Source organism: Myxine glutinosa, chromosome 14 (assembly GCF_964187855.1).
Source record: "Myxine glutinosa chromosome 14, kmMyxGlut1.1, whole genome shotgun sequence".
In the NCBI taxonomy this organism is placed as follows: Eukaryota; Metazoa; Chordata; class Myxini; order Myxiniformes; family Myxinidae; genus Myxine; species Myxine glutinosa.
Genome location: NC_136274.1, coordinates 37,048,186 through 37,061,442, shown reverse-complemented (window position 1 = coordinate 37,061,442; position 13,257 = coordinate 37,048,186). Strand labels below are relative to the sequence as shown.

The window sequence follows — 13,257 nt, the reverse complement described above, 5'->3', positions numbered from 1 at the left end:
ATCACCCATGATGTACCAATGTTTGTTCAAGGCATTATAAAAATTGGGGTCTTCGGAAGTATTTGGGGTTGGAGGACGGGGAGGATGCCCCCCCAAAATAGGTATTTTTTTTCTTTGTTTGTTTGAAGTCTTATGATTATGTTAGTATGATTGAACATCCTGCCCTGTGTTCTAGCAACCATTGAAATTGGTTTAAAATACTCTTAGTCGGTGCAGTCAGTATACTGTTTATTCTACCAGGTGAGCACCAGGGGTATTGCCCCTATGTTTAATTTATTCAAGGTGATGGCGATAACTCGGCTACTCTTTGCAGAAGACACTTTCAGATCTCTAACGTCCCCAAACACCGAGTGCTGGCAGATGGGTCCTCCGGCTTAACGTCCATCAGAGGGATGATGCATTCATTGATGTATCACCATGCATGTGAAAGACCAGGGTTATCCAGGTGGTCTGCATGAAGTGATCAAGCATGAGGCTTGTGAGCATCATGAGCCATCGATGCAGATCAGATGAGAATGCGGGACAGCCCAACCCAAGCCATCATGAGCTGTATTTGCAATTTCCAAAGCTTGTGGTTGAGAAATTAAAAAACTCAGATATCGAATTGTTTGAAAAATTTCCAGAAACTGCCTCAGATCCTTTCTGCAGATCAAAGACCTTCGATACCAACTTCAAAACGAGCGTGATTTAAAGAGGGTGGAAGCATGGTTAACATCTGCATTGGTCGAGATCTTCAAAAGCAGGTCTTCTGGTCCCAGCTCATCAATATTGAGAACAACACAAGTTGATCTCTCAGGAATGTCTTCTTCAATTTATATGAGCTTCGACATTATGAGGCCTTCATAGAAGGCGGAGATATACTTCACATGTGCAACTGGCTTGCTCGTTCATTTTAGTTGTTAGAGTCTTATGATGCTGAGGTTGAATTACCATATCATTTGGGAATATATCATTTGTCTATTGTCCATTGCATGTCTATTGTCCTTGTAACGTATAATTTGTCTATTGTCCTTGTAACGTATCATTTGTCTATTGGCCTTGTAACTAAAGGTGCATTCATATCTCCTGCTCTCCTTGTCCTACTTGATATTGTTGCGGTTTTGAGAACCCACACAGGTAACATCATTAAAGGTTAAAGGTTGCACCCCATAGTTGGGCCACATGCAACACGTAGGTCACCTTAGAACGTTAGTTATTTCTTAGTATATGTGAGATGAAGCCATTTCCAATAGTTATCATCTGCGTTGCGTAAAACAAATAAGAGTAGGCCCCGTTCATTCTGCAGCCCTCCCTCCAATCGACTCCATTGCACACCATCCAGTCTGCACCCCATTACCCCTCGCATTAGGATGCTCGCAGTTTGTTACGCGTTGGGCCGGCAGCGTTAGCTGCCAGTTGCTCGCTCAAACCGGCCCAAATGCCACGAGGTAAGGCCCGAAAAGGAGGGCGGAGCGCGAGGTCGGGGGTGTGGCCACGTCAGGCAGCCATCAAGGGCGGAGCTGGTAAGACCCCAACAAACAATCAGGGCTGAGGCGACATTGCCTGATGGGGTGTGGCTAGAGGTTCCAGAGGGTTCGCTGGGCGTGGCAATAAAACCCGTTGCGCGAGGCCCCCACCTCAGTTATGAGAAGGGAGAGGTCTGGAGGACTTATGCGCATTACGAAGGACTCGTGTGAAAGAATTGTCACGTTTGGCATTCGTGCAGAAGGACTTTTGTGGAAGGCGCCATTATTGAAGGACTTGCACGATTGCGTTTTACCAAGAGGCCTGAACGGCACTCGATATAGGAGAAGGACTCGCGTGCATACGGCAGTGACAAAGAACTGGGACTTGGCTTGGCTTTGGTGACATCATCGTGGAAGTGGCGCATTGTACCGAGCTATACCGGGAGCGCGTATAAAGGCGCCGGTACAACTATTACGTACGCAGTATAATCGCCAACTTACCGATCCCCCCACCCCCCAGTATAATTGTCCGATCCGCGCCACCGACACGGGGCGATCTTGCCTGCCGTCTACGACCACCATCTGCTTCGTAGTACGAGTCGGGGACCAGAGCGAGCTGTGGACGCCATCGGTGGACCCTCAACCCGACCAGCTACATCCCCGTGTGAGTCTGAGTCTGAGCCTGAGTCTGAGTGCGAGTGGGCCCGTGTCCAGGGATAAGTAAGACTGTATAAGGCTGCCCTGTGTATCTGATTCTTCCTCTTCACTGTGCATTGCTCTTCTTTTTCCTCTTCTTATTTGTACAAAGGGTGTACTTCTCTCCCTTCCCATACAATTGTAAATAAATTACCTGTTCTTCCTGTTTTTCCTCTTAATTCGACCGTCTTAGTGATTTCTCCATTGGGTAAGCGTGGCACGATTAAGAACCGCTCCAAACGGGTTAATACCTGTTAACGGCCCGAATCGCGGCTCGATAATCGCTCGGCGTGTCCACTGAAACCGTGGTTCGGGTGGGGTTATTTCCTTGCTTCACGGCCGGTGTTAGTACTTAGGTAATAAGATTAATTCGGCTTACAACCCTATTTAACACCGACCGGAAGGAACGTGATAACCCCGGATCGCGTCGGCTAGTAAAAAGGACAAGGGGATTAATCCCCCCTTGATAAGGGGGAGGCCGACGTTGGAGATCCGCAACAATATTATTGGCTTAGGGAGAAGCTTGTACACAAGAGCACCATTAAAAGATAATAACTAGAATGGTAGAGTGCATACCTCCGCCAGGTTGAAGAGTTTACGTTTCGTATCTTACGAATAGGCCGGATCTGAACCGAAATCTAATCGACTTGTCACGCACCCAACCCGTCCACCAAATTTCGTCCGAATACATCCACAACTTTTTGAGATAACCTGCTCAAATACAAATAGACCGAGGTGAAAACATAACCTCCGTCCACCTTCGATGGTGGAGGTAATGAAAAGGTCATCACGAAAAGCTTCGTTTGACATGCAAACAAACATGTTCCACACAAGTTGGGTACTTTTTGATAATGTAATCATGATGACGTTTCAATCAAAGTTCAATTTGGAGTTAAATTCCTCAGTCCATAGAACTGAAGCCTTCAAAGGTAGGCCTACACATTAAAAAAAAAGTTGTAGCCTTACACATTTAGTGGCTTTAAGCCTTGTTTACAGCAAATATCAATAAAGAAATAAAAACTTCAACTGTTGTTTGATCAGAGGATGGGATGATTCATCACAGTGCAATCCGGCATTTTCCTCACCATAGTCAGGTTCACTATGTTTTTTCGTTCAAAATTTTGGTAGATTAGCAAAACTATACATTTTTGGAATATTCAGAGCATGAGGAATCCAAAAATTAATGTTTACATTTGCGTAAACACCTTTGCGAAAATGACACTCAGGACAGTGATGAAGATCTGTAAAAGCATATTCCTGAACGGTAGATCGTAGATCCTGTGGATAGGACTTATAGTTCAATCTGATACTACCTATAACTTCCTATAACAACCTATAACTTCAAAGGACTTGCAATATCATGTATTATGTAATACAGTTATATCACAAATATAAAGACAATGGTTTTCAATTACCTTTGTTTGTTGCTTTTCTATAATCCTGAGCACTATTTTGAGGCCTTTATTGGATTCCTTGACCCAGAAAACATAGGATTAGCATATTTAATTAAGTCTCTAGGTTGACCAGAAGCCGAGATCGCGCAAAATATGTATTTTATGGCGGCCATTTTCAAAATCCAAAATGGCGGCCATGCAGGTGTCTGTGCAAATGCCAACATTGATTTTCAGATTCTCCATGCTGTGATGATTCCAAAAATGTATAGTTTTGCTAATCCCAAAATTTTGAACGAAATTCTATTTGTTAACCTAGTGAACCTGACTACCATCTTAAGAAGGACTTGCAAGTGAACACAAAGCATAAAGTTGTCAATTCGAGGTCATGCAGTTTGAATAACCGTTTCACAGTTTGGAACTTCATTGTGACCTTGAAAAGCAACAAAATAACTAAATTGACACTTGGTGGGGTATAAACCTCTGCCAGGCGACGCAGATAACGGCCGATCTGGATTCGGACATGAACCAAATTCTAATCGGATTATTCTCGTCACCTACCCAAGTCATACACCAAGTTTTGTCATAACTCGCCCATACCCTTTTTCAAATTTCATGCTATGGTTACTTGTGAAAACATAACCTCCATCCACTCTCGATGGCGAAGGTAATTATGTCGTGGTCGAGACTTCTTCCGGTCTAGGTGATGTTTAACTTTGCTGATGATGATGATCTTACAATGACATTACATAGCTTGAGACATCACGTGGTTACAAGACATTCTCATGGCACAGTATCTTTTCTAAGGAATTTGTTTCCGAGATTAGATGTTCCAGATAACTCAATCATCCATCAGATGTACAAAGGGAGTACATATCATCCCCAGACAGTTCAATAATGCAGATTCAATCAACTTATGGAACCTGTTGGATGAGTTTTTATGAAGCTTAACACACACAAAAACATTTAAATATATAAATAAAAGTATCCTCACGAATTATTTATTTTATTCAGTTCCGGGCATTTTTACACACTGCTCCCTCGTCATCGGTACCATTTTAGACATTCCAAGTTGCACTGAAGGCTTCAAGCCGCAATGTGTGAACTGGTTTATATAATCACCACCATTATACACAACTAGCAAAAGTACCCATCCCCAGGGACTGGAAAAGCTAGCCGTGGTGGCGGCGAGAATAACCACAGAAGATGGCAGGCAGTTGTCCAGGGAAATTCAATGCATCCTGTAGTGCTAAACTTCACCAAAGGTGGCGCTATTCAAACCAGGAAGCAAAAACAGCAAGGAAGTCTACTCCATCACTTCCCCTGAGGGTTTCCACAGGGGGCGAAGGAGCCACTAACCCGACCAAAACCTGGCCGGTAGAAACTTTTACCTTTATGACAAATGTGGTCCAAATCCATCCAGAGATGTAGGAGTGTGTAGGTAACACACAGACAGACAGACAGATCGACATTTATAACTTTATAGATTATAGATAAAAGGCAATAATCGAACTTCCCTGGGGCGGGAGCCACGGGAAGAAGTACTTGGTGGTGGCTTGCCATGTATTGTCCTGCCAAAAGTAATGGGACACTTTAGTCGAGTTGTAAAACGCGTCTCACTTGCAGAACCATGAACAGCAACAACAGACAGTCTAAAGTGGCAACAAACTCAGTTACCAGTTTCAGAAGATAATGTTCCAGAGGAAGGAATTAACGGAGCTCCAATGTTCAGTGCTCAGGTTTCCAAAGATATGGCAGTTCGATCACTGTACATCATCACCTCATTTTCACAGAGCAATGGAAAGGCAGAAAATGCTGTGAAGGTTGCAAAGTCACTGCCAAGGAAGGCAAATGCCGCAGATCCAGATCCCTACTTGAACATACCTGACTTCCGCCGAACATACCTGACTCCGAACATACCTTGAACATACACTGGACACCCCCATCCAGATCATTTTAAATCGTCCAATCCGTTCCCTAATCAACTAATCTCCACCAGAAATAGTAAATTTAGCTCCAGAGCCAGGGGCAATCTCACTACCGGAACTAGCAGTGTACTTGCCACCAGAACTAGGAACAAGAGCCAAGCCAGCAGTCCTCAACTAACCAGCCAACCACAGTCAAGAGGACAAGCGATGGTTCTAGAATAACAGGTGACAAAACCAGGTGCAAATGCACAACAGAGAGATCACGACCAGTGCATGGACAACGTGGCTCAGTACAGCGTAGAACATGTCATCGATGATTTCCAAGCCAAGGAGACCTGGCTGTCCATAGACCCAGGTGTACAGAAATGAAGATGAAGTAGAGCGTCAGGTGTAGAGCATCAGTCTGAAGCAACACGTCCTTTCTTCACATCCACCTTTCTTCACATCCACCTTTCTTCTTTGCTCCCCCCTCGCGGGTGTCACATAGCCGTTACTGCCAACTCAACGGTAGTCGTAGTAGTAGGTGCGTAGTAGTACGTTTCAGACTACCTCATAAAGGGTCAAAATGCTATGAACAACAGAACCCAGCTGGCTGAAAATCTAGGCAGTCTGAAAAATCTATCAATTGCTTAGAAGCTTAATAACATTCTTCATGAAGTTATACTGAACAAGTATTTAGTGGTTTGTGATCAAGTATAGTATAGGGTGTTGTACATTTAGTATCCTTTAAATGTTTATTTAACAAATCTATAGGAAGAACCATTACTGCTCATCAAATGATTAGATTTGTCAGGAACAGAGTTATGAAACATAGGGGCACTACACCTGGCACTAACATGGTAGAATAAATAGTATACCACACTGACTAAAGGTATTTTAAACCAATTTCAATGGTTGCTAGAAGACAAGGTAGCATGTAGAATCATACGAACATAATCATAAGGCTTTAAACAAAGAAAAGCATACCTATTTTGGGGGACAACCCCTATTTCCCCTAGCCTCCCTCAACCCCAATTTTTCTAATGCCTTGAACAAGCATTGGTACATCACGGGTGATGAAGGTTGCGGTGACGTTTCATTGAAATTGTTCATGTAGTTTCAGGGAAAAGAGCAAATACCTATTTTGGGGGGCAACCGCCCATACGCCCTCTCAGGGCCAGATTTTTATTTAATGCCGTGAACAAACTTTGGTACATCACGGGTGATGAAGGTTGTGGTCAAGTTTCATTGAAATTGTGTGTGTAGTTTCAGAGAAGAAAGCAAATATCTATTTTGGGGGGTCAAACCTGGACCCACTTTGACCCCCCATAGACCCCCTTAAACTCAGACTTTATTAGTGCCGTGAACAAACTTTGGTACATCACGGGTGATGAAGGTTGTGGTCAAGTTTCATCGAAATATTGTGTGTAGTTTCAGAGATAAAAGCAAATTCCTATTTTGGGGGGTCAAACCTGGATGCACTTTGACCCCGGTAAACCCCCTTAGATCCCGATTTTTTAAAATGCCGTGAACAAACTTTAGTCACAACACAACAAATATCATTTGTGCCAAATTTGGTCGCAATCTCATCAGCGGTTTCGGAGAAGAAGTTTCAAATGTTTACGGACGGACTGACGGACAGACGACACGCCTTCGAATGGCAGACGGATGATGACGGACGACGTGTCATCCAGGTGAGCTAAAAACCAGAATGTGTGATAAGAGACACGTAACACACATACCGATTACACATACATCATGTTGAAAACATTTCGATCAAACCTTGTTTGTCAATTTCCAGGCAATTGGTATTAGAGCAGGTTTTGAAGCAAAAAGGTGACTTACCTGAGATGGAATCTTAAGCTGTCCACCTGATACCTGCCTCAGGGGACATACATGGAGACAAACAAGGAATCCACATGATAGCTCATTTCATATATTAATTTTTAATAACATCAGTTGTACAGCACAATTTCCTTGCAGTAACAACGACAACAACAACAACAACAAATAGATCCAGGTATTTCTGTAGGGTAAAGAAATGTTGAGTAATACAGAATTTAAAACAAGATTGGCAAAATATAATTCATTGTCTGTCTGTAATAGAAGCTTCTCTGTCACAGTAACCATGACATCAGCAGAAAGGGATCAGTAAGGAACCACCAATCACACTTGAGAGATTTTTATCACCACCTGACAACACAAAATGGCCATCCCTGATCTGCAGTTTATTCGATTCGCTCTTCTGTATTTGTAAAAGAAAAATGAAACAGCAGGTAACTTCCTTAATAAGCGCAATGAATGTTTATTATCGGTGTCGGTGTGTGTCCCATTTACCTCGCCTAATGTGTGATCCTAAAATATAAAATAAAAACTTTTATTACAAAAACCGTTGTAAGAAAATGTAAAACTTTCACTAAATGTGCACATGCAGTGCATTGATACATGAGCTGTAAAAATTTGCTGAATAAATGCATTAAAACAATTATATTTCACAATCGTTACCATCGAAACCAAAAAAATCTCGCGCCAGATGGTACCGGGGGGATAACTTCTGATTGGGAATCCAAACCATGCCAAGGATTTGAAGTCCCTCGATTCAGCACGTTATGTGCAATTTTAACTGACAAGATGTCCCAGATAAGCCTGAACGATTGATAATAATTATATAATCAAAAAGCAATTCAAATTTGGGAAAAAAATATTTAAAGATCTAAACTAAGATCAAATTTTGGGGGACAACCTAAAATTTGGGGATCAAATTTTGGATCAAAAAACAAATTTTGGGGATCTAAGATCTAAACTAAGACTTAAGCGGTTTGATTGCGCTTGTTTTTTTTTTACTTATCTGGAATTGGAATTCCAGATAAGATATTGTCATCGTCCACTGTCTGTCCGTCGCCTATTTTTACTCTTCCAGCCAAACCGCCGGGCCGATCTGGCTGAAATTTGGCAGCAAGGTTCCGCTCCTTACTGGCAACGGGGATTGCAAAGCTAGTTCCAGGTCATGTGACAGTAAGTGTGTCAAAATGGCGGACTTAGTAAATTCTTTCAAAAATATTTTTCTCCAGACCTAGCAGTCATAATGCTACCAAATTTGGCTTACAACATCAGGCCATGGTAGGGTGTTAAATTGTGGAGATCATGCCAATCACGTGATCGGAAGTGTGTCAAAATATCCGACTTAATCATCTTTTGGAAAATCACATAACTCCCTTCAAAATCTTCTTCTCCAGTTCCACCAGTCATAATGCTACCAAATTTGAGTTACAACATTAGGCCAGGGCCCAGATAAGCTACAGATCCAGTGGTGCTACTTTATCTCTTGCTACAGGTAGGCGACGAGACCAGGTATGACCACATGCAGGGCTTTTACAAGTGTGGCTTGCTTCGACGAGACCCACCTAGTGTAGTTATGCGGAGCTCTTTTGGACAGGAAAATGGCAACATTGAATCAGCACAAACTAAGGACAAAACTTACAAGCATAGCGACGCATTTGAATGTGGCCGGCTTTTTCCGCTGTGTCAGGCCAAAACGGTGTTCACCAGGGAGGTAGCTTCGGAGCTCTTCGGAGCTTTTGGATCTCCAAAAATGTCATTGTGGTGGAAATATATTCAGCTGAACATGTGAAAGATCTAGCTTCACAGGAAGCTGCCTCCTCGACGCTGCCTCGAAGATATAGGAGAAGCAAAGCTGCCTCCTCGACGAGTTTACTCAGGTGAATCAAGATGCTCGCATGAGAAGAGTCATCTAAGAAGATGGTAGACATATTTATGGACATATCCATAGCATTTCATGAATTCCAACCCCTGGTATTGGTTCTTGGCTAATTTAATTGAATTTTTTTTTTACATTTGTGTGAATTATTTAAAAGAATAAAAAATCGATCAGTCTTATGTGGGACATCTTGTACTTTCGAGTTGATGATACAGCAGAGAAAAACAATTCTAAATACACAGCAGTATTTGGAGGTGATGACATGGCAGCCACACTTGTATATACCTTCGGAATATAAACGGTTCATCTACATCTGACCATGGACAGGTACAGTATATACACCATGATTTCTATATTTATACTGCACACTAAAATTACAGCTTTGGCTTTTCATACAAAGACTGCTTCGTATGAGATTGTGCAAAAAGCCAAATAAAATGACCATCCCCAAAAGATTTGCGAAAAGAAATAAATACAACTAGAACGGCACTCGGTAGAGCGCATACCCCAATCAGGCTGAACAGTTTACATTTTGTATCCCACTGATAGGCCGGATCTGGATTCTGACCTGAACCAAAATCCAGTTGGCTTATTCTTGTCGCCTCACCGAATCATCTACCAGGTTTTGTCGGAATCCGTCGATAACTTTTTGAAATATCGTGCTATATATTGGTTTTGGCCCCATCTCTCAATGGTGAAGAATCAATTGAAACATTCTAGGATCCAGATCCTCGCCAAAATCTAACCAATTCGTCCTCGTCGCACACCCAACCTGCCCACGAAGTTTGGTGCGAATCCGTCCACAACTCTTAGAGATATCGTGCTCACAGACAAACAAACAGGGATAATACATAACCTTTGTCCACCTTTGAGGGCAGAGGCAATAAATCTACACTTCTAAAATATAATTTTGTCAAATGCTCCGATCTAACCATGCAGCCCAGCCATTGATGTGGGAATGACATCACAGTATCTGGACGAATGAACTTCGACACAATGTTCGAAATCTTATGAAAACAAAAACAGAACAAACTCTCAGTGATTTTGCTTTCTCATTGCACAGATGGTTCGAATCCCAGTCGATCGCTGAATTAACACCTGGGGGGTTGTGGACAAGAAACATTTTTCGTGCAAAACCAATCTTGTTTGCCAAATAGAAGAACCTCTAAAGGTAAAGCATTGCACAGATGGTAAAATAAAATTGTGCAGATAAAATTCCTCGATCAGGACATGACGTAGCCCTTATACAAATCAAATTAACGAACTTACAAAGAAATCTGCACTAACCTATAGGATAAGGGGGTGTTGTAACAGTGGCACAGCAGAGAAGCTATTCACAGCCATGTGCTGCACATAAAAGAAGAAGAATTCCTTCCTCAAATAAAAATCTCCGATGATGACAATCTCTTCAGATACAATGAGGAATGGATAGGAGATTTTTCTAAGGATTACGAGGGAAAAATGATAAGGAAGCCAAGGCTACTGGATGTGGAAAAGCAAACCAGGCCAATGTATGCCCTGCCACTTGCTAATGAGTTGTGACTTCTTTCGTATGCAGCATAAGGCAGCGGGTACCATCAATGGCTGAGGGAGCGGCTGTGCCATTGATGTAATGCCCTCTGTAAGTTAGGGCTGAAATTTGGTCATGGTTCTGGCGATAAATCGCCTACTTCGTGAAGGACACCACCAGCTAATGACGGCAGACATTAACATTAGGGGGTAAATTCATGATAAAACCGGCCAGTTTAACGTCCATCCGAGAGATGGCACAAACATTGATGAATCACCCTGCCTGTGAAACACCAGCATGACGGTTTATAGCTGGGTCGGGATTCAAACGCAGGCCAGACGGGTTCATGGAGCAGGTGTGTAACTCCAGGCTGTCCTGCCAGCTCACGAGTCACAAATGGTCGAGCCCCCTCCCATGCCCCAAAACCCGGCCTTAGCACAGTCCAATATGCAACATTCCCCATGTGGGACAGAAACAAATGGAAGGAAGAGATTAGATAAAGATGAGCACGTACTGCAAATTCCTTTGTGCCGAAAGGGCAAAATGAAAAACAGAAACCTGACATTTATCTTCAATAACCCGTTACTGAGTTTATCAGCCGGTTTTCATACGCCGATCAAACGCTCATGGAGGAACTTGTACGTGCAGCACAAGAGCACATAGACAAACCGGTACAGCATGTGGGATTTGAACCTGGGACACCATACTGAGATAGGAAAGCCAAACGGGCCAAAGTAATCTCAGGTGACAACCAATGAAGGTAACTGAGGTTATATCACCACATGAGACCAGGACGAGAGGGCATACTTTTCTACCACGCTTCAGACACGTTGAAAAGATCACGTTGTGCTCGCTGAAACCATCTTGTGTTGAGGTTTCTGCTGCCACAGCTTCCCCTTGGAGATGTCTCAATCAGCCATGTCCATGTTTGGGAGAGATGAAGTCTGTGTGCCAATGCAAGGAGTCTTTTTGATGCTCGAACAGCTCAAACGAATTCACGCATCGAGTACGAGGGGCTCGTAACTGTACGCCGAGGTTGTACCGTCATCTTTGGCTGGGATAAAGGGTGAGCGCTCCTGACTGGTTGGTAAGTGTCCTTAGGTGGACATGAGCACGTGAGCAACGCCCCACCAGCGACGAGACAGAAGGCCGAGGCCCAACCGATGTACAGCGCCGCACCGAGTTCCCGCTTCCTCTCTTGACCCAGAGTTGGGTCATAAAAGTCCCTGATGATGGCGTTTGCCGTCCAACAGATCGGGATGAGCAGGAGGAGAGCAGTGGTAAGGAACATGACACCTCCTGAAATGGCAATGTATGCCTTGGTGCGCTCATTCTCAACGCAGTGCGTGCATTGCATACCGACGACGGTGATGATGAGGGCGAAAAAGCCCATGGCGCATGCCACGCACATGAGGCCGCGCGCCGCTTGCATGTCAGGGGAGAGCGAGAGAAGAGAATCGTACATCTGCAAGCAATGGTGAGAATGAGTATGGGAAAATCAATCGAGAACCAGTTTAAACACGTAAAATGGAAGAAGAACTCAATAAAATTAAAAAATAAATGTTCTCAGGCCCTTCCTTGGGTAGAACAGCAAATATGAATGGGGCACATGGAGGAAGGAGGTACTGGCATTACATCATTGCAAATGAACAAAAATGATTGCGTGTGTGAGAAGGGATAATGTGGGAGCGTTGAGAGAAGGGAAGAGTAAAGGGAGGGAAGTGAAAGGGGGCTGGGGGTTTTCAAATTCCCCTCTTTGGGCATACGTAATAAATAGACGGACCCTGTTTATGGTTTCACAAGATTGTTTAATTGAGATTCCGATTCGTTTGTTTCGCAAATGACGATATATTTTTTGAAAATGGATACCATACAGGAAGAAAAAAATGTTTACACTTTATGAAAAGTAAAATTCCAGATATTAATTTAAATATTTCCTAAATGACTCATGGCTCCATGAGTCATGACCGAGGACGGATTAAGAGCACAGACACGAAGACCGCGCACCTTGCACTGCTGCTGACCGGTCATTTGAAAGACGCACTGCATCCATATTCCTTCCCAGAAGTCCTGTGCAGTCACGAGGTTTGCCGACGTGGGGGTGAATGCCGTGACGCGCCATTGTGGCATCACCGTGACCGCGATGGTACCGATCCACCCCAAGATGGAAGAGGCCAGCCCGGCTATCTGCAGCGCTGGGTTCGCCATGTCGCTGCTCGCTAACTCTCTCTCTACCACTGACCCTGCTCTCTTATCGCTCTTCCAGGAAGAGCCAGAGATGGGAACACGGACCAGCCTCAGTTATCGGATGACACGGTCACACCTGTACAATGTCATTTATACGCCTCCTGTAGGCTCCGCCCCATTGCATTATCTTTTAAAGCTCCGCCCCTCTCCAGCTTCCATCAAAGCAGAGATCACACGGTCGTTGGGAGGCGGGCCGGGTCTCCCCGTTACCATGCGTACTTATACAAAAAGGTGTACCGTCTACAAATACACCTTCTACTCCATATACACCTTTTAATTTGTAGTCATCTCTGCTGCTTGACAGCAAACGTGGAAACTCGCACCACCCCCTTAGAATATTTAC

At 43.6% G+C, this 13,257-nt stretch overlaps 1 protein-coding gene across 1 annotated transcript; it reads right to left on the bottom strand.

Moving 5' to 3' along the window:
* Positions 1–7,366: 7,366 nt before the first annotated feature.
* On the bottom strand, positions 7,367–13,010 carry LOC137439626 (claudin-4-like). The gene is made up of 2 exons (XM_068135564.2): positions 12,675–13,010; positions 7,367–12,132 (listed from the first exon to the last, which is right to left on the bottom strand). Exons 1-2 carry the CDS (start codon positions 12,873–12,875, stop codon positions 11,653–11,655), a joined length of 681 nt encoding a protein of 226 aa, XP_067991665.2. The 5' UTR covers positions 12,876–13,010; the 3' UTR covers positions 7,367–11,652.
* Between the last annotated feature and the right edge of the window lie 247 nt (positions 13,011–13,257).

Bases quoted from the DNA above. Each gene is read 5' to 3' on its own strand.
- LOC137439626 (XM_068135564.2), bottom strand. From the start codon at position 12,875: ATGGCGAACCCAGCGCTGCAGATAGCCGGGCTGGCCTCTTCCATCTTG. The intron at 12,133-12,674 runs GTGCGCGGTCTT...CATTGCTTGCAG, and splicing joins CCGGTCAGCAGCAGTGCAAG to ATGTACGATTCTCTTCTCTC.